This window comes from Platalea leucorodia (genome assembly GCF_965183815.1).
Source record: "Platalea leucorodia genome assembly, chromosome: 5".
Classification (NCBI taxonomy): domain Eukaryota; kingdom Metazoa; phylum Chordata; class Aves; order Pelecaniformes; family Threskiornithidae; genus Platalea; species Platalea leucorodia.
In genome coordinates this window covers 32,185,415-32,206,665 of record NC_138827.1, presented here as the reverse complement: position 1 = coordinate 32,206,665, position 21,251 = coordinate 32,185,415, and the positions used below count along the sequence as shown (strand labels likewise).

At 51.9% G+C, this 21,251-nt stretch overlaps 1 protein-coding gene across 4 annotated transcripts in view; it reads left to right on the top strand.

The window, feature by feature from the left end:
* The window catches only part of RNF220 (ring finger protein 220), a gene marked incomplete at its 5' end in the record, with an annotated part of 225,240 nt that overhangs the window by 151,512 nt on the left and 52,477 nt on the right, over positions 1 to 21,251 (top strand). For 3 of the 4 annotated variants that reach the window (XM_082311492.1, XM_082311490.1, XM_082311489.1), the window contains 3 exons: positions 1,752 to 1,797; positions 12,052 to 12,147; positions 16,238 to 16,280. In XM_082311492.1, coding sequence (XP_082167618.1) covers positions 1,752 to 1,797; positions 12,052 to 12,147; positions 16,238 to 16,280 — 185 coding nt within the window. Of the gene's footprint in view, positions 1 to 1,751; positions 1,798 to 12,051; positions 12,148 to 15,907; positions 16,070 to 16,237; positions 16,281 to 21,251 lie in introns of those variants that run through there. The other variant, XM_082311491.1, reaches the window with a different exon arrangement.

The window sequence follows — 21,251 nt, the reverse complement described above, 5'->3', positions numbered from 1 at the left end:
CCGGGGGCAGCAGGGACTGATTCTGCTCCCCACCGCCCCCCGAGAGCAGGGGAGGCAGAGCTGGGGCACGGGGCATGAGGGGCATCCTGCACCCCCCAGCAGCACATCCCCTCAGGGAAGGGGGGCTGCGAGGGAGGCGATGCCCCAGCCCATCGATCAGTGGTCCCCGGGAACCACAGCCATTTGCTCCGGGAGTGGAGCGGCAGCGTTTGGGGTGACCTGATGGCGATGGATAACTGCATGTTTCCCCCTGTTTTGGGGTGGGGGGCGGGGGCGGTGGCACTGCGAGAGGAGGGGGGCCGTAGCCCCAGGAGAAAACACCTTCCTCCATCCCTGCTCATTTCATAACACCCAGCCATCTGCCAAATCAAGGCAGATTAAAGCCAGCCAAATTCAATTTCTCCCCGCTGCCACTGCAGCTCGGCATCTGGGGCTAAAGTGTCCCCGACAAAGCGAACATGACAGGCACATTGCTTTTTTGTCACATCTAGTACCATGTTGATCTTCTAAAAGTCTCATAAAAATTTATTGATGTCTCCCATATTGCTGTGATTGAGAAGAAAGGAGCGCGGGTGTGCGGAGCCGGGCGCGCGCGCGCAGGCGAGCGTGTGTGCGTGTGTATATTAATGTTTCTGAAGTAGATCTGATTTGATATGTCTTGTTCTATTGTCAGCATCTGTTTAGCGAGGCTTTTTAATACTTTCTGGCTGCCGATCACTCATCCTTAGCCTGGGATGCAGGCTTGCATACAAATTTTGTTATTAAACACAATTCCATTCCCCCCTCTTCCCCAACCTCCGCCTCCCCCTGCTAACCTCCCCCCTCCACCCACCCATCCATCATCTCCCCGGGGCTGTGGGGAGCTGGGAGCCAGCCGCCCCACCGGCGTGCACTTACAAGCACAGGCACTGGGCTTGGCAACATATTTCAAGAGCCTTTTGCCTGCTGCAGGTGCTTTGCATTGACAAATCGAATCATGGGGAAATAATTTATTTCCTAATGCTGTTTGCAGCATGTTAGCAGGAGAATTTACATGAGAGAGATTACTTTAATAACCAAAAAATTACAGTGCAGGCCTCCCCGCCATGTCGGCTTTGATACGTAATTGTTTCAAGTTTAACCTGTCTGGAGGGGGGAAGGTGTTATTAAATCTATAGCATCTCCCGCTGGCGAGGGCAGGCGAGGAGGAGCACCGTGGCGGGGACCTCCTTCCCTGCTAAATGGGGAACAAGCTGAATTAACAAATCACTCCAGCCTCCGGCAGAGCTGCTGCCTCCAAGGCACAGCTGGAGCAGGGGGGATCTTCTTTCCCTTGCTGTTACACTGATTTAATCGCCTTCTCTTTCCTTCCCTCCTTTTTTTTATTGTGCCTGACCCTACACAGGGCTTGCCACCTCTGCTCCCCTCTCCTTGGCTTTCTTCCCAGTGCCCCTGCAGGCTTGCTCCCCACTTCTCCCCAGGGCTGGGAGAGGAGCTGTGCAAGCCCCCGAGGAGGGGGAGAGTCTGAGATTTGACTCCGCGTCATGTGTCTGGGTTTGGGGGTTTCCAGTCGTAGGACCATTTTATTCCAGCTGGAGAAACAGTTGGCGCTGCCCTCCTTTCCATGCCCCTCCAGTCAGGGTGAGGAGGCTCTCCTTGGTCTGGGGAAGGGGAGCCACGTGCTTTGCTATTTGACCTCCTGAGATCCCTCGAAGCACTCCCCCGCTACAGCGGTTTTGTGACTCTGACCCCCTTCTCTTCTCTCTTGGCAGCAAGAGCTCCATCCTGAAGGATGCCATGGCAGCGGGCACCCCCAAGGTAAGTGAGCACAACTCGGCACACTTTCGCCCCGGCGAAGGGATGCTCTTTACATCCCCTCGCCTTCCCAGCCCGCTCCTTGTCCTGCTACTCAGTGTCCCCCAGGAAGGTGGTCGTGCTTTGGGGGCCGGCCAGCATTGGGGGATGCTGCTGTCCCCGTTCACCTGCTGAGCTGGAGTGGTCAAGTCCCCACAGGGGCTCTCTCGTTCCCTGTGCAGCAGAGGGATGGTGGAGCTGAAGGACTCGGCGGGCTCTGGGGCTCCAGATTGTGTCTAATGACAGCTAATGAGAGCTGATCACATGCAGGCTGAGCTCAGCCTGGGAAATCATGTGCGGGAGTTCCTGGAGCCAGAGCCATATGCCAGCTTTGGAAGAAGGGAGTGGGACTGCCTCAGGGGAAGTGAAGCACACCCAAGGAGGAGCCCAAATCACTAAAAGACCCCGTCTCAGCTGCATTCCCCTTCCCAAGACCTACCTCCCATCCCCTTGGCTCAGAATGCAAAAACAGAAAATGCACAGAGCGTCATGGTGTCACTGCAAAGGGTGTCATTTACTGATTAGCAGTACTGTTAGCTGGACTTCATGATAATGGTGATGGGAAGGACCACAGCTTGGGCAGGCAGGTGGGTGGCAGGAACACTGAAGGGCAGCTGGGCATTGCACAAACTCTGAAAACCACGCTGTGCTCCCCAAGGTGGGCAAAGCCAAGTGGTCCAGGCTCTCCCACACTTCTGGTGATGCAGTCCAAGCCAGGGAGGCTCCTGGCTTCCAGGGAGGTGCAGGGCATCTCTCCAGGAGAAGTCTTTGTGCTTATTTTAATAGAATCAGCTTCATGTCTCACTCTCCCTTTTTTTACTGGAAGCTTTGGGTCGTTTTTGGCATGCGATGTCAGAAACTGAGATTGACATTTCAGCTCTAGGTTTTCCCCTTGGGGCTGGGTGTCTTGCCAAGCACATAAACACCTTATCTGCTCCACCAAGCTGGGGAACCACCGTGCTGACCCAAGTTCCTGGCAGGCAGGGACACCTCCCGGGTCAACCCAACAATTTCCCAAACCCCACAAGAGAATAAAGATCATGGCGATACTCTGTAATGATCCACACCTTTGGCATTCCCATCTCCTGCATGACTATCCTTGTCTCTCGTGCCCTGTCCCAGGGGAGATCGGGAGGAGACTGGAGACCTGACTATTTCTCCCATGAAAAACAAGCAGAGCAGAAAGCAATCCCCAAACCCACCCGCTGTTGATAATCCATGGAGTGTGAGGCTGCCTTGGGACATCTTGAAGGAGCTGGAAAGGGCACCCACAAAATGAAAGCAGCTGGACTCTGCAGGCTTCCCTTTCCCTCCTTGTCAGGTCTGAGTGTAGATAACTCAACAGTCCCAAACACATCGCCTGCAAGGGAGAAGGACAGCTAGGAAGACAGATTAGCTGTTTGGAGGGAAACGCAGCGAGTGACTGACAGAGACCAGATAAAGAAGAAGGTCCATCTCGCGGCAGGGCCAGGCTTTTGAAGTTTCCATTGACAAAGAATCCCATTTGCCTTGAGCGAGGGGATTAAACTGGGACTGGAGCGTCGTTCTATGTAAAAGAGATCAATCGTCCCCTGTCACCACATGGATCTTTTCCCTTTGCCCGTCACGTCTGGGACTAAGAACATTAACTTCAAGAAGCCAGGAGAGCAGGGAGGGAGAGGGTGAAATCAGGAAATCTTTCATTCCCTTCTCAGAGAGCTTGAAAGCCTCTCAGCCCAGGAGGATTCATTATTTCTAGGTGGCTTTTGCTGGGAGACAAGTCCTGTGTGGCATGGGAAGGCACACGCTGTCACCTTCACCTGAGCTTGGTATTAAAGGCTCCTTTGTAACCACGTGGGATTGAGGGGGAGGGTGGTGGGGAGATGAAGGCTGCTCTTTCGCTTTGTGCCCACTGAGCGTCTGCAACATGGGGTGGGAATAGCCCATAAGGATGTGAAGTTCCTCCCAGAAGGTCCTGCTGGGGACAAAGCTGGGCCTCTGGGCCACCCTTAACAGGGCTCCCGGGGGGCAGACACCCGGCTGGGCTTGCAGCCCATGCCCAGGCACCCAGGCATCACTGGAGGTCTGGCAGGCACTGCCTGGGAAGAGCTGGGACCTGCGCCGTGTCATGCTTCCCATCCTGGGCACTGGTGGAAGGAGTCACGGGGACTGCCACAAGCTTTCCTGGCTGGTCCTTCTCCTGGTGCCGACAACAGGGCCAGCAGCTCCAGCAGCTCAGCAGTCGGAGAAAGGGGCTGCACCTCCCCATCCCTCTGGAGCATCCCCTGGCAGCACGGGCAGGGGTAGGCTGGTTCCACTCAGGGACATGGGAACTGGGGTGGGGTGCAGGCTGGTGTTACCAAAGGTGTTACCTTTGTGGTCACCAGTGGCTTTAAGACCACTTTAGGACTCATTTAGGGCCTTTGCATATACCATCATGGACTGTCGTTGCTTCTGTGCTGGCTTAAGGCTCTTCCTGGGGTGCAGCTGGGGGCAGGGGATTTAACTCCCCCCATGCTCTGTCTCCTGGCTCTGCTCCCATCCCTTCCCCACCGTTGCCCTGGCAAACATCTCTCCTGGCAATAAAAGCCCAGATGTAAACGCATATTCCTCGCTCGCCGCTTTCCTGCCCCTGAAGAGCTGTCACTCACTGCACTGGGTCAATTTTCATGGCAATATGTCAAAGAAAATCCAATCACTCAACATGGGATGTGATGAATGCAGGATTATTGTATCAGATTCTTCTATTATCGGAGACGACAGAGGCAGTGATGGCCAAGCGAGGGCTGCAAGCTGGGGGGCTCCGGCCAACATGTCTGCTCACTGCCTGGCCTCCCTCTCTGCGAAGGCAGCTCGAAGGGCAGCACTGAGCACCAAATAGCTCTGCAGCATCCAGGATCCTTGCTTGCTTTCTGTTAGTGACCAAGCCCGATCGATGGTGGTATGCCGGTGTGGACAAGCCACTTGGACAAGCAGATGACAAACGTGTGTAGTGAGCCTCAGGATGAGATTTCTATCCAACCCTGACTGCCACTTACTTAGGAAAGCTGGTGACAGCAAGCTGGGCTCTGCCAGCCTCTGGCTGGGGAGAAGGGCCTGAGATAGCTGCTTGGTGTCTTCAGGAATTCCTGTGGCCTGCAGACAGCAAGGGGAACAGCGCTGTCTCCTCCCAGCTGCAGTTTCTGTCCCTGATTGCAAGCTTGGATGCTTACCCCGTGGCTTGTGATAGCCTTTGGTGCCTTGATCTTCATGTTGCTAAGAGCCAGGTAGCCCACTGAGCCCCCACATCTGAAGGTGACAGCTTGCTCTTGCTGGGCTGCCTCGTGCCTGTGCTTTGCAGAAGACAGAGGTGCAAAAAGGTGCTGAAAGCCCATCTCCTTTGCAGAAAGCACACCCAGTGGCCCTGCTCTGGGAGAGGTCTTCCTAGGCATTGGACTCCAAGGAGAGTCCTGGACGTCTGTAGCATCCTTCTCTGATGACATGTCTGAGACACCAGGAGGAAGAGGAGGGGTGAGAAAAGAAATTCTTCACAAAGAAATTTCTGTATTGGTGGGAACAGATGCTTCACACCCATGGGAAGGGGTGGAGGATGTCCTTGCTCTTGCTGAGCTAGAGACCACAACTCCATGGTCCTGTTCACCAGTGTGGGCTGAGCGTTGCTCACTAACATTTCACCGTTGTCCTGGGTCACCATGGGGAAACCCAACACCAGAGCCACTCAGGAGGGCACTTTCTGAAGGTGTGTCCGAGCCAGCCATGCCCCAGACCTCTGTGAGCCCAGAGCTTCCCTGCAGCACTCCGCAGCATGGCCAGAGTCCATGTTTCAGGCAGGCCAGGCATCAAGGATGTCTTGCAGAGGTGTACAGACAACACCACGGTCTCCGTCCAGGCTCGTGGCTGCCCAGGGGTCTGTAGGTAGCTGTCAGCAGCATGCAGTTCCCCCAGGCGTTGTTCCTGGGATTCACACTCTCTCCTTACCTTTCCCCTCTCGCCTTGGCTGCCTCTTGCAAGGGGTTGTGCAGGAGAGGAGAACACATTGAGTTGAACCCATGTTGGTGACGTGTATGAGCAGTCTAAGTCCAAATGTTCCTGCTCTTCCTTGAGCAGCCAGCAGTAACTCTGAGAGTCAGCATCCCCAGGTCCTCCTAGCTACCTAAGAGCACTTCTTTGCCACTGCCTGTCTGGCCTATGGCTCTCCCTCCACAGGCTATCATCTAGTGGGATAGCATCTCTGCCCAGAGAGATCTCAACCACTAAATTTCAGGATATTAGCTGCAGACTGTTACCTGTCACCTAACGGCATCCACTGAACTTTCTTATATCCTCTCTGAAAGTGCTGGTACTGACTGCTGAAGGGGAAGAGCCTGGGCTCTGTGAAGCACCCCAGCTCTCATGGCAGGTTCAGCATTCCTTTTCCACTGCTGCTTCCTAATACATGACTGCAAATTGCCTTTCCCGCTAATGGTCCAGCCCACGCTGCAAACCAACACTGAAGTGAGCGGCCAGGAACAAAATCCATCTCCCGCACCCAGCAGATGCTTGCGGCCGGTTTGTTTAGGTGTGTACCCAGCTCCTCGGAGGGTGCCTGCAGGCAGGCAGCCAGCACGCTGCTCCGAGACCTCCGGCGGAGCTGGGAACTGAGCCGCAGTGCCAGAGCCCTTTGATTCCCCCACCCACCCCCGTGATTTTACAGCTTCACCGAGCAGTTTGAGAGAGAATTACAGCACCTAGAGGGAAATTTGACCACTAAAGCCCTCCAAGGAAAAAGAGCTTTGAAGCAAGCAAGATTTGGAGCCTTAAACCTTGACAGAATGTCTGTATTAAGCCCTTCCCAGCTGCCTCGCTCAAGATGAAATTTCTAGCACAATCATTTAACTTCTCCGTATCATGTCTGGTGGTAGGAGCAGGGGACGGGTGTTAGGGCCCCGGGGTTTTAACTCCTTCTCTTGTGTCACTGACTCGCTGGGGGGTTGGAGAAGTCACTCACCGTATCTGTGCCCCCTCCCTCTGTAGCTGTGATTTACAAGGAAAGATTAGAAAGCTAAATCTGAGCATTGTGGCAAAGCTATGACCAAGCCGGAGATACGAGAACAGCCCACAGATACGTGAAGGAGGGGAAATTACCTAGGATGAGTGTCAGCTGAATGTGCTCCCTGCCAGTTTGGGGTGATAAATACCAGAGCCACTCCAAAAAAAATCTCTGCCAGGTTTTATTCCATAAAACAAATTACCCCATGAACAAACAAAGCCCCTCGCTCCCCTTGGGCTGAACAGCTGTGCCCTTCCATTAGTCCAGGGGAAACCACTGCATTCGGCAGGAGGAGCGGAGAGGGATGTGGTCCCGGAGGGGAGCCGGATGGGCTGGCAGACCCCGGCAGACCTTGGCCAGACCTCTTTCCCCCTCCATCCCCAACGGGCAGTTCTGCTGGAAGGGGCCCCTTTCACCACCACGTAGCTGGTGTCTCACCCAAGAGGACCCAGAGCTCGATTGCAATCCCAGGTGTGACTGTACATGCACAGAAATAAATCAGCAGCTCACATTTCTGTAAGCTTATTCTGCTTGCGGACCACTGGAATCCTCCAGTGAAGTCCAGAAGCTGCCGATACCATTATTTCTGTTCACTATTCACACCCTTCTCACATTTAAGCCTTTCATCCCCAGCTCCATCCCACCTTTATCTCTGCCAGCTAAAAGCCACTAGATAATTTTACCTCTAACTTTCCCAGGAGCAAATGTGGACCCTCCGAAAGCTTCTAAGAAACTCAGCTCTAATAGTAGCATCTTTGTGTCAGGGATCCTACAGCAATAACATAAAAAATGGCTAGCAGAGTTAAGGGGGAAAATCGCAGCAAGGCCTGGTATCACTCATTGCTTTCGGGTTACAGTTCTCAAGTGATAACAGCTATTAGCAACACTTTGACGGCTTCCCTACCGTGGAGGGGAGGGCAGGAGACAGAAAACATGTCAAGCCATCACCTCCATGTTAAGTGATAAGTACCTATTTAGACGGCAGAGTTAAAGCTGAATGCATCAAGCAGGGAACACTTTGTGCCAAAATAAAAAAAAATAAAAAAAGACCATATAGATACATAAAAAGCGGGGTTAGGGTATTTGTTCTGCTGACAGCAGCTGTGATGGATTGTTTAAGAAAAATAGACTCCCTGTGTTTTTCCAGGGCTATCAGAAAGCAGGAGTCCAGCACTTTAATACTCTCAAATGACTGGCCTTGAGAGGCAGCAGAATGTCAGCGGCACCGGCTGGGCTCTCCCAGCGCTGACACCTGCCCTGGCTGCCGGCGAGAGGCAGCGCTTAGGGCTGGGGGCGGTGTGTGCTGGCAATTTCCATCCATTTCCTCGGGCCGGCGGCTGCACCCTGACACCCGTCCCCTCGCCTCGTGCTGCCCTGGGCCCGCACCTTGAGCGCCTGTGGGTTGGGAGCCGGCGGCGCGTTGGCACGTGTGCCCTTGCCGGCATCGCCTCGGAGCTGCCCGTGGCTCCTCTGCCTGAGCAGGGAGGAGCAGGTCTGGAGAGCGATGGACTGGGATCACAGCAGCAGGCACACCAGCTGCATGATGCATATTTGATTCATGCCGAACCTGCCCGTGTATTTCTATACGTAAACTATATGTTGTTCCTAATTGCAATGAGATCGCTGAAACATTTGCAGGTGCTCCAACCCAGCTCTGCAGAATTGCACGGTCCATGGAGGGTGTTGGGAGCTACCAGGGTGTGAACCTCGCAGCGTGAGGGAGGCTTACGCGGCCTCTGCTTCCTGCGGTGCCGCATCCCCAGGGAGAGCCCAGATCCGTGGACATAGGCGGGTAAAGCCCTACACCCAGACATGTCTCTTCCCCTTGGCACGGCACAGCTGTGCTCCAAGGGGTGGGAAGGAAACGCCAAGCGGGGCCATGCCTGCCCAGCACGGCAGCAGGGGCAGGAGGAAGGAGGGAGTACATGGCTTGGACAAGATTGATGGCCTCGTTGCCATTAAGAAAAAAATTAGCCGGTGGCGGCTATCATATTAAAGGGTGAAGAAGCCGTGAATTATTTTCTTAAAGATCTTATCACTTACAATGATAATTTTACCTTCCAAAAGGCCACTTTTAATGAGGCAAGCCAGGCAAAAAGTCATGATTTAATGCCAGATTTTTTTTTCCAAACACATTTTACTGCTTTTTTGTCCATGTTTAAAAAGCGCCGGTGACCTTTTTTTATTTAGCTTGCCCCAGGTGTAATGCTCAGGCTGATCCTCTCAGGGTTTATAACCTCCGCAGAGAGTGCCTTTACCCAATGGTGAGATGATTTAAAGGGGAGGGAGAAATACGAGGCTGCACGACTGCTCTCACAAGGCCCTTGCTCTGTTTTTGATGCTGGGAGCTGTGGTTTGCCAGGGGAGGAGGGACCGGGGAGGGAGGAGGGTGCTCTCGCCCCGATAGCCCTTCTCAGACGCACCCTGAAGGGGAGCTGGGCTGAACTGGCAACCAGGCAGGGATGAGCTGGCTGGTGGCCTTTCCCCAGGGGAAAAGGGACATCTCAGCATCAAGGCCTGTTCCCACCATGCCAAAGAGGCTAGTTCCTGAGGTAGGGAGCATCTCCGCACAGCCGTACGGCACGCCTGTCTGCACACAGAGCACCCAGCGCTGCGTTTTTGGGGTGGGAAGCCAGAATTTGGGTCTGCCCTGCAGCGTGGGCATGCACGAGGGCTGGGAGACCATGTGTAAAGCCGCCTTTTCTCTCTGCAGCCATCTTCCAAGATGCCGGTCAAGAGAGGGATGGGGATCATATCTCTGCCTCTTCCCTGCTTGCTGGGACCCGGGTGGGAGTGAGCGGTGTGGGTGCAGGGGGCCGCAAATCCTTGGCTTGGTGTGCTGTGGCCATGCATCCTCACCACTTAGCCATCGAGAAACAGCCCTAACACAACGATTTGGGAAAAAAGAGGCCAAAATTGGGATGGCAGAGGGGCTGGCCTAATGCAGAAATGAAAGTCGCCCTGATGGCGAGTGCCTTTCCTAATCCCTTAGCCCCTGAGCCTGCATCCCTGCCTGCCCCCATGGCTGCCTGAAAGGCAAAGAAGTGTGGCACAGCGCACAGAAATGAGAAAAACAAATGAAGTCAAGTTTCCTAAGAGTGAAGGGGAAGTGTGACTTGGCATCTCTAACGCTGTGTTTAACATGCCGGCGAGGTATTTAGAATTGAAGTGCTTGCACACAATTTAAAAATAGACAGTTTATTAATCTAAACTGCAAGTGTATGTAGAAGAGGCCTCGAGATTGACATCTTTGGGATTAGTTTAGCCCTGCGTTTTTCCAGAGGTCATCGCCATGGTGCTCAGGAGGTTTGTGGAATAAATGGGGCCGGCGTTCTTCCCGGGACCACACGCTAAAAACTAATACATAACGTTTAATTTACTGTCTCCATAGCTAGCCCAACCATTTTTCACATAATAATATTGGATTAGAGCTACCAGAAGCTGAGGGGGGAGCTGGAGGCGGGGAGGGTTTGTCTGTCTGTCGCCGAGGAATGGGGAGATGGGTATTTTTTCCCCCTCTCTAGAATACATTGGAAGACAAAACGGATTTAACCCTCCCAGCTCCGGGGTGCTTGGCTTATTAGAGGCATTAGTACCGCTGCAATCAGGGCTGTTGTTCTGAGTCACAACTGAAGGCTTTGAGCCCCTATCCCTCTGTTTTGTAGGACATGTGCGATCCTGCTTCTTCAGAAATGGTCCTCGTTCTCTGTTTAGAAAATAAACTAAACAACAGCAGGAGCTCGAGGTCTACACTCTGCGTTGCATGGTTATCAGAGGGCTTCTCCAGAAATAAATGAGCCGCTCACCAAAACCGATCGCCAATTGGGTTTGGCCAACACGTGAGGCAGGAGAACCTCCTGCTCTGCCCGTCCCTCTCCTGGGAAGCGGAGGCCGCTCTCTTGGGCCAGCCCTTGCTGCGTGCCCCTACAGCCATGTTTTATGGCAGAGACCTGCAGTGCAGACAGGGATGCGGCTCTTGCCCTCATGGCAGGGCTGGCAGCTCATGCCCATGGGGTTGAACCCAGCATCCCAAATCCTCCTCCCCCGCCGCCGTCCCGAGCGTGCCCTCCCTCCGTGCCCACGCTGACTGCGCTGCCATGCCTTTCTCGCTGGGAGAGCTGCCCGAGCCCGGGGGATCGCATCGTGCTGACTGAACCAATTTGTATGCTGAGTCATTTTTCCACTTGCTCATATCTTTCCAAAAAATGCACATTTTTTCACGTTTCATTTCAGCCCAGAGGCAAATGTTTCTGGAATACTTGCCTTTCTCCAAGGTATTATGCTTTTTAATAATGTTGTCATCACACTTGACCTGTCCAATTCAGATGATATCTACACTTCCCTTCGCAAACACACACATCTCTGAGCAGTCATTTATTGTCGAATCTCGCCAGCTGATTCTCAGAAAAAAACATCTGGAGAGCTGCATTTCCGCTGTACATTTTTTACAATGTGCTGGGCTATATTTAGCCTAGTTTAGCTAATTTATATTTGAAATTAGAATTTTAAATTGCATTTTTCCCTCAAAATCTTCTAATAATAAAGTTCACTTGCAACTCGGTGTACATTTTTTTAGATGCTGTCAAACTCCCACAGTAATTTTCCCGCTAGAGTTCACTGTGTGTAGAATTTAGACTTACCTACTATTGACTTGAAGTTTATCAGTGATTTCTTAGGTCTCAAATATCACTGATCTTTTTAACCTTCTAAAAGGCCCTTTTTTTCTGTGCTACTTATTAAAATAAATAGCATCATTACAGAAGGAAGAGGTAGTTGCGCTGCAAAGGTGCTGAGAGCTTTAGTGCAGTTTACAAAGCTATTGAGAGATTTAGTGGCACTTAGAGGGGCGAACGAGGGCACGTTAGCACCGCTCCACGTCAGCACACCTTCGCCTTACCGTGTGAATTTCTGGTGTGGTCCTTGACGCATCATTTCCAGCAGGGACCGATTCTGCTCCCAGCCACCAGACCTGGGGACAAAATGACTGTCCCTTTGTTACCGGATGCATTTGCACTTGGCTAGACCGTGCAACGCAGTCCCCTCGTGGGGCAGGGTCCCACGGGAAGAGCAAAGCCAGTCCCAGAGCCCGGCAGTCTGTCCCAGTGCAGCCCCCCAGCCCGGCAGACACTCTCCGTGGCTTTGAGGGCGGCTTAGCGAGGGGCAGAGAGCTTGGCGACGCTCACAGCATGAATTTCTCCTTTCTCTTGCAGTCAATTTTGTTGTCGGCCTCAATCAAGCGGGAAGGAGATTCTCCGACAGCATCACCCCACTCCTCAGATGACATCCATCACTCGGACAGATACCAGGTAAGCAGGTAGATGCTCTCGCTGGTCTCAGCTTTAGGCGGGGAGCCAGTTCGCCCCAGTGCCCGCGGCTCTCTGTGTGTGAGAGCCCGGCTCTCAGCTCTGCACCAGTGCCCCACCTCGCCTGCCTGCAGCGTGGGGACGTGAGCACTTGGTCCCTCACACGGCTACGAAGCCATGCTTTTGTCTGCAGAGTCATCCCAGCTCTGACTTTAAACCACAGCCATGCAAAACCGCTTTATGTAGAGGTTTCTGTTGCATTATATTCATCGTCTCGGTCGTTGCCATGGCTATGTTTGTTGTTACTTACCCTGTGCCACCAGGACGCTTTCAGAGAAGTGATTTTTTTGTAAAACAGTGAATGATGTCAGCCTGCAGCAGGCCAAAATTCTCCATTTCACTGGTGTGCCACTGCCCAGCAAACTGACTCGTGACTCCCACCCAAAACAGAAATGGTTTTGGACCATCCCCAGCCGTGCCAGCATGTTTTATAAAACACCCTCTGCCCAGAGGAGCCACAGGTCTTGACTTGTGACTCAATGAGTAAAAGTTGAGGGAGATGGAGCAAGAAAAGAAGAGAAAGGCAGCAGCACAAGTACAGCTTTGCTTGTTATAAGTCTGCCTGTATTTTTGGGGTGGGCTGGCACGCTTGACTCCGACTCAACACACATCCAAACGGTTTGGCTGCAAGCCTGCACTCAGCCACTGGCTTCAAGTAAGCTCTGAAAGGCAGCAGATAAATTAATGGTGCTCTCCAGCACAGCCCCAAGCGTGGCTCTACCTGCCGTGTGGACAGGCTGGGTGGGCCGTGGCTGTAGCAACCTGGCATACGCCCGTCACCCTGTATCCTGCAGTGCTCTGCAGCGATACCCTGCGCCCAGGGTCAGGCAGAGAGCCAGGCCTTCCTGCAGCGGCCACTTCGCGCGTGCCAGGTCTGCGTTTGGATCTGCAGAGGGAGAGGCTGGTGACCGGTGCTGGGGGTCTAACCGAGCAGTTAAAGCATGCGTTCCTGAAGATAGGTCCCGTTAGTAGCAGATTTGTACATTTGTTGCCCATTACTCTCCGCTCTGTCCTATTTACTGGTTATATTATCAAATAATGGGCCAGATCCTCCCTTGTTTGCTACGTATTCCCATGTAGCCTTCAGTTATAACTTGGTGTCACAAGTCACTTTACCCTTGTATGAACAATGAGCCCTGGTACAAAGTAGGAGAAGCAAAACCCTGCAGAAGATACAGAAATGCCTGATTCAGGTAATCCCGCTCTCTTTCCTGCCTGTTTATTAAGACTAATAAATAAATCATGTTCTTTCTGAAAGGGTCTGGAAGAGACTTTTGCCGTGGCCCCCTTTGTTGGAAACATCCCTCCCTTCCCGCTCCTCCAGACTTCAGTCTCTGTGAAATTGGTGGTCCCTTGCAGTCCTCTGTTCCTATAAATTTTTATTATGTCATACTTGAGGACAAATATTCTCAGCAGAAGCCCCCTCTATGTGCTGAGCCTAGCTAGTCTCTAATGTGTTTTAAGTTTGTGAGCGTATTTTATGGAGGGTTGCAGCCCTTAATGCAAATGTGTAATGAGAGTTGTAAGTCTGCACTGCAGGGAGAAAAGACCTCTGGGGCCAGATTTTCATTTACACTTGTGCTGGCTGCGTTATGCTGCTCTGGCAGTGTAAAGGGACCTCAGAGTGGGTGCCAGGGTTGTGTAAAGCCTCAGCGTATCCTTAATAAAACCACAATATGAAGGAGACGTCAGTCTTCCCGGCTTACCAAGTAAAATGCTCAGGAAGCACAGCAGAAGACTCTCATGGTGGTAACTTTAAGGGCTGCAAAATTTAGCTTTCCATATGCAGAGGTGTGCTGGAGTTATGAATGTCCCTTGTGTTATCTGTGATCTAATCGTGAATATACGGCGTATTAGTAGCATGCTAGAACGTGAGTTATTGGCATGTAGGTTTTCAGAATTCCTGTGGCTCGGTTTTCTTAGTCCTCATGCTTATTTACCATGGGGATATTTAGGGAAGAAGGAGATTTATGAATAGGAGCGCTACAGGAACACGGGCTTGCACAGCGCCTGGGCTGCCTGCATTGCTCCCCGCGCTGAGAGGGAGCTGCAGCGGAGGCGGTGGGGCGGCTCCGGGACGTGTGGAGGGGGGATCCCCTTGCCTCCCCTCTGCCACGCCTGGTTGCGGGGGTTTGGTACGTGGACACTGATCAGACCGAGGTGGCGGCAGCTGCTGTAGTGCAGGACCTTGTGATATGGCTCCGTGGAGGGTGCTCCTCTGACATAGAGTATGTCTTGTCAGTTGGGGCTTTTCCTGCGCTCCAAATAAAAATAAAGCCGATTTAGTTGGATTTAGATACAACCCTGAATCCCCAGCGGAAAAATCAACAGCAAATTATAAGTCATTCACCATACTGCAAAGATAGCATTTCAGGCTTGGAGGGAGACCACCTTGCGTGGGTCAGCTGAGCCCACAGAATATTTGTGACTGAACAACATGTGGAGTAAGTATAACTGAAAGCCTAAAATCCTTCTCCAGGAAAGGCTCACCTCCCTCCACCTGAGCTCAGCGGTGAGCATGCCTCCTGAAAGACAGCTTAATTAATTAAAAGGGTAAGCCCAACAATCAGCAGCTTTGATTTTGTAAGTAAGCACATGTACGAAAATACAGCTGCATTTCAGCTTGCAGACACAGCTGGGATGTACGATGCAGGTCAGCGCTGTGCAAAGCTTACCAGCCAGCACCTGAACTTGCTGACCACCCACCATCTTCTGACACAGCAAAACATATCGGGTTTTTTTTGGTTGTTCTTTTCCCTCTGAAGAAGGAGCGGCAGATTGTCAGGTGCCAGAGCGAAGACCCAAGATGTAGGTTTGATTCCAAGAAACAAAGTCTGGGGAGTCTGCGGAGGGGGGAACAAATGGGATTTAAGCTGTGCAGGAGCCTGCGCTGCCCAGTTTCTAGCCCCTAGCTCTGTCCTCCCCTCAGGCTGGTCCACTGGAGCCGTCCCCACCACGGCTGTGGGGCAGCGGTGGGAAAGAGACCCACGAGCCCGGGGCGCAGCTGGGGTCGGCGTTCAGGCCGTGCTCAGCCTGCGGGACCCGCGGGGAGGCCGGGGCTCCTCTCCCCGGGGCCGGGCCTCGCCCCGGGGCCGGTGCCCGCGGGGGCCGGGTCAGGCAGGGCCCGGGGCTCCATGGCGCGGCTGGGACCGTGGAGGGGCCTCTGGGCCCCCCTTGGCCACCTGCCTTCGGGTCTGTTACCCCTCAGGCTCTGATTGGCCAGGTGCCCTTGGGCCTCAAAGGCCCCCAACCCCTAATTGGGCAAGAAGAGTTGGGGACCGTTTGCCCCTGGTTCCTGATTGGCCAGCACCTCTGGGTTACAGTTGGGCCCAGGGCCCTGATTGGCTAGTGTTGTTGGGCCTGAAGGACGCCCAGTCCCTATTGGGCAAGGAAAGCTGGCTTGCAGTTGCCCCTCGGCCCTGATTGGTCACGTGCCCTTGGGGTCTAGTGGCTCCTGATTCCTGATTGGCCAGGCACTCTTGGGTCCCAGTTACCCCTGCTCTCTGATTGGCCAGGGGCCCCTGGGTTCCAGCCGCCCCTGGGCCCTGATTGGCCGGGGCTCGCTGGGCCTTGCTGCCGCCTGTCGGTTGCCATGGGAACTTCCTCCTTTCGCGCCTCTCCCCGCCGGTTTCCTGGTGAACTTTCACCCGCTCGGCGGCGGGTCACATGACCGGGGCCAACATGGCGGCGGCCGCTGGGGGCTGATCGGCGGCGCCTGCCGGGCCGCGCCGTATCCGCCCGCATCCCGGGCCGTGCGGGGGGGTCCGCCCCGGGGCCCGCCGCCCCGCTGCCCCGCCGGCCGCCCGCGGCGCCCGCGGCTATGCAGAGCGGCAGGAGGGGGCCCGGCGGCGGGGGCCGGGAAGAGGTGGGTGCCGGGGGGGGGGGGGGCGGGGCAGGCCCGGGGCCGGTGCGTTGTCCCGGTGATGCGCGGGGCGGGGGGAGCCGGGCCGGGCCTTGTTTACCGGCGGGGGGCGAGTTGTTTACGCTGGGCCGGGGGCTCTGACACTTCTTCGCTCTTGTCTCCCCTCTGCAGACCTTCCTGCGGGTGCGAGCGAACCGGCAGACCCGGCTGAACGGTGAGTGCGGTCCCGCGCCGTGCCCCGGGCTGCCCCCGCCCCGCCGGGCCTCCTCCCGCGCCTCTCCCCCTGCCCGGAAAACTTCCCAGAGTTGGGCCGAGTTGTGTGAAACCCACCCGCCGCGGCGGGCCGGGAGCTGCGACCTGCCGCGCCTGGGCCTCGGCGTGCAGCTGGCGGGGCGTGGGGTGTGTGGGGCTGAGACCCGCCACCTTCACCCCTGGCCTCCCGGGGGAGGCCCTTCTCGCCACCGGAGTCCCACCAGCGAGCTTATAAGTAGGCCCTGAACCCCGTATTTAAAATTATGGGGCCAGGCTGCTGCGCTTTCATGGCTCACATGGCAGAATCTTGCAGTAAACTTTTAAACCAGCAGTCTGAGCATCTGTGCATCTGACGTCATGTTTTGGGTTGTTTTTTTTTCTCTCAAACCCACAGGTGCCGGTGCGTTACTTTTATTCTTGTATTTCTGGGCGTTCCTAACAACAAGTAAACAAGTATTTCTAGTGAAAAGTGTCTTGGTACTTAAAAAACAAATCAGAGGTCACTTTATTTCAGAGAGAGCAAGTCCCATCTCTGTGTTTGTAAATTGGAAAAAAAAGCTGAAAGTATACTTTTTTTTTTTTTAGCTTGAGCTGAAGAAGTTGAAACTGTTTTCCCAAAGTTCAGAGAAGGCAGAACTTACCATTTAAATAGTAACAATATTCTGTCATCTGATTTTGTATTGCTTATAGCTGCTCTGATATGTACCATTTAGTCAAAATGTGGTTGTTCAGGCTATCAGGAAGCTTGTTAATCTTTAGCTTCCTGCTGTGATAGTTTAAGATAACACCAGTGATATTGTGTTGATGCAGTTTATTTAGAAGAAGATGGAGATGCTTTAACAAAATAACAAAAGGCTTTAGAGTGTACTGATACCAAAATAGTTTGCTTGAATTTGAAGTGTTACATGTTCAGCACAGTCATAGGCAAATAGAATTAAGTTACTGACCCAATAACTTTTAAGTTATACATAACTGATTTCAGAGCTAGCTTGGAGACTTTTAAATATCAACCCTGAGGGCCAAAAACCTGTGAACTCTTGAAAGTCTGTTAAGTCATACAACAAAGAGATGAGTTGCCTTGCATCAATTACAGGTAACTGCTGGCAGGTGTGCTCACATCTGTGCTCCTAGATGAGTGCAGTGAGCTGCCAGTGTTGGCAGGTAGAACCTTTTCCTGACACGGAGACTTCAGATGGCTGAAATGCACTGAGGTATTGCTCTGCAGTGACTTGTTTTGTGTGACAGAGGTCTCTGGAGTCAGTGATGTCAAACTGTTTCTTTATCATTTTTGGATAGCTGGGGCTAAGCTCCCACCTTCCACCTTTTTTCAGGCCAACAATGTGCAGTTACCTTATTTTAAATTTAAAAAAAAAAAAAAAAAAGTCTGAGTCAGGCTTGTGAGGTTCTTGGTGTTGTGGAGTCCTTCAGTATGAATGAAAGCTCTTGATGACAGCGTGCTCTGCTGAACTGGCTCAGTAGAGCTTTATGCTTTTGACTTTAGCCTAAAGTAGGGCTGCACCACAGTCTGTGTAGGCTGCGATCTAGGAACTCCTCTTGTGCCCTGTTCTTAGATGTTTTTGTGAACCTGGGCTCATCATCTAAAGGGAGGCTGCTAGTTTTGTACAGCATTTGCATTGCTTTTGCTGAACCTTTTACTTTTTTTGTATATACCTTTCGGGGTACAGTGAGCAGAACTGACAGCCGTATTCCAAATGAGGACACTTGGTTAATTTATATAGTGCCCTTATAACGCTGGTATTTCCTGTCCATTCTGTCGTACACCCTAACAGTACTAGGGATGCAGAAATACTAGCTGAAGTGCTTTGGCTTTGGGCCACAAAGAAGGTCAAACTAGATCAGAACTGGTTCCTCCCGACCTTAGCTTTTTATGGCTGATTAGTACTGTTTCCAGAACATCACTGTAGTGATGCCTGGTTCAGGCCTATGCTGTTACATTAGTATCCAGCCGGAGGGTTGGGTAGGTTATACTGCTCCTCTCTATGCATGTGACTTTATATTTGTGACCACTGAACTCAGCCTGCTTTCTTGTTTCCTCCTCCACATTTGTTTGCACTAAAATAACTTTGTGGTATTCATAAGCTTTGCCGCATTATTGTTAAACAGTTATTTAAGCAGTATTGCTCCAGATGGAGAACACTTGAGTGCTTTCGGAAAAAAAATGCTTATTTGTCTATATCTTGTGTTCTAATGAGCTTCTAATCAATCACGCAACTTTATAGCTTGCTCTGTGAGAATGGTTTCCTTATCCCCGTTAGTTTACATTGACAGAAATTATGTAGGACTTGTCCAAAGACATCTGGCTTTTTGTTTCATGTTCTTATTGACACAGTGAAGAAGAAACTTAGGATATACAAAATGCAGTCTGTCAAAGAAAAATCTATTTTGTTTGGTTTTACTATGTTTTAAGTGTACTTTTCAATATCGTTGTAACCAGTTTATCTTGGTATATCTGTCAAGCTTCTTGCCAGCTGAGTTCGAGAATCACTTCTGGAAACTCCTCCCATAAAAAGGGGCCCGTGATGTTTGCTCTTCTCCCACATAGTCCTTGACTCAAATCTCAGCTGCCAGGGTTTTTTGTGTCCAAGTCCTGTCAGATGTCCTCGATGTGTTCCATCCTGTTGTGGTCACTTGGGAAAGTGCAACAAGAGCTAAGGAAAGAGAAGGTAGAGAGGGAGATGTCTTCTGTGAGCTGCTGTTGGCCTGGCTGCAACGTGATTAGGTCCTGATAGTTACATGGTTTACAGGTACCTGATGGTCCAGAATTTTAATTCTGTAAGTCAAACCTTTGACTTAAATTGAACTGTAAGTAAGGTGAATGCATTTGCAAGCTCTGGAGCAGGAGATTAATGTTCTGTCTGTTAGACTCTCGGTTGCGTGTTTGTATCTGAACTTCCCTGTCAGCCTCAGTGAGTTAATCTTGCACCTCTCACCTGTGCTAAACTCACTTTGCAGAGGTTGTGTCCTTGTGAACCCAGGAGTATGAGGTGCTGATTCCTGATGAACCCATGTGATAAAGAAGGCATTTCTTCCATTTGCCTTATTTCCAGTGTTGCCAAACTGGAAACTTTAAGCCACCCTGTAAATTGATGCTTATGGAGTTTAGCAGTGCAGAGCAGGTTAGGTAGTCATTTGAAATTAGAGGCACAAAGTTATGGGTTAGCGTATCAGAACATGGATTCAGCAGGTTAAGTATGTGCCAACCTTGGAGAATAGTGTCAGATTGAAGGTTGCTGAAAATCATCCCTGTGGAAGTTTGGCCATGCAAATGTGAAAGCCCCACTGAGACCCTTCTGTGAATTTGGCCCTTAACATTCTCTCTCAGGCAGATGAGCAGCAACTTGTACATAAGGTCTGAAACAGACTCATTCTTGACCATCTGTTTTCTTGCTTTAACTTGTTCTTGAGATGGTTTTTTGTGCTCTGCCGTTGCTGCCTTTGTTCCCTTGGATCAGGTGCTCTTGGATAAGTTGATCAGCCACAGAAGCTTTTTGTGATAGGCCTAACAAAAATAGGTATAACAGCTCCTCAAGACTCCTCTGGTAGATTTGCAGAGAGCAGGTGCTAACTCTTGTGCTTGAATATCTTTGATTCAAATTTAGGGGTATTTGCAAAGTTGGCATTCTCAGTAGAGTTGTAAAATAGGTCCTTAGAAAGCTCCTTTTGCACCTGCCCGAGAAGCTGATTCCTGTATTGGTGGTGACCATAAGCCTGCCTCTCTGGGCAGACCTCTGTGGAGGTGGTCACCGTGCAGTTTGTTGTTGAACCACCACCAGCCTGTTGTATGCTTTTGTAGCTGATGGGTGGGGGAGGAATAAAGCTAGATGATTTTCACTGGAAAGGAGACAAAAATGTTTCCACTTAATTTGATTGGCCTGCCATTGCAGGAGCTGCTAATGATGTCTGCATGGCACTCGGGGGACCACTCAAACTGGTGGAGGGAATCATAAGAGATATTGCTAGTAACTTAATCATCTCCTTTGATGCTGCGGTAGAGGTTTGTATAGTGTCCACTGCTAGATGACATGTAAGAGCACTTCTGAGGTAATTAGTGCCCTGTCCTGAAGGTGAATTTTTGCTTGGGGAGGGGAGTACCAGTGAAAACTAAAACCCATTAGCTTTTCTCTCAGGAAGTTTTGCTGGGCTAGAGAATAACATGATCTTTAGGCATTAATAAGGTTTAGCCGTGATGGGGAGAGCCTGTTGTGAGAAAAAATCCTTGGTCTCTTCTGCCCATACGGCAGCAGTGTCTGTGGATGGAGGTGGGCTGGCTCCTTCTGTCCGCGGCCATGGGAAGGCAGGGGCCAGTGTACCCTCGGCAGCAGACGCTTTGTCAAGTGCAGTTTGGCTCCTCTAGTGCAAGCAGCTTCTTGCCTTGTGCAGTCCCAAAAGACCCCGTATTAGGAAAGGGAAGAGCAGCTCCCTTAGCCAGCACAGCTCCCAAGTTAAGCCAGAGACCGTAACTGAGACCCCGGCCCTTGCAGAGGGTCCCAATTCTTGCTCGCCTCCATGTGCGACTTTCTCATTCATATGCTATGGCCACTTAAACTCCGTGGCTGCCCGAAGGTTTAGTGTAACCTGAGGGAGAACATGCACATGCAGCAGCAGCATTGTGTAGGGTAATATACATCTGTTAAAAGTGAGGCCTCAAAGGTGCTGGAAGCCCTCTGATGGCCTAATAATAATTATTAATGCTAATAAAAATTAGTGAACTCCTCACCTCCTGGCAGAAGGCTGGAATAGTAACTACAGAGTCTTTGTTCAGTCAGAGATATGAATGGGTCAGCCTTGTTCAAAAACCTCCTTCCCTGAGCTCTGTCCTCTTGCATCCAGTCCTCTGCTGGCTGCGTTTTTATCTTCCTGAATTACAAGAGGGAATGGCCTTTCCCCCCTAGCCCCCCCCCATGCTCCTGTG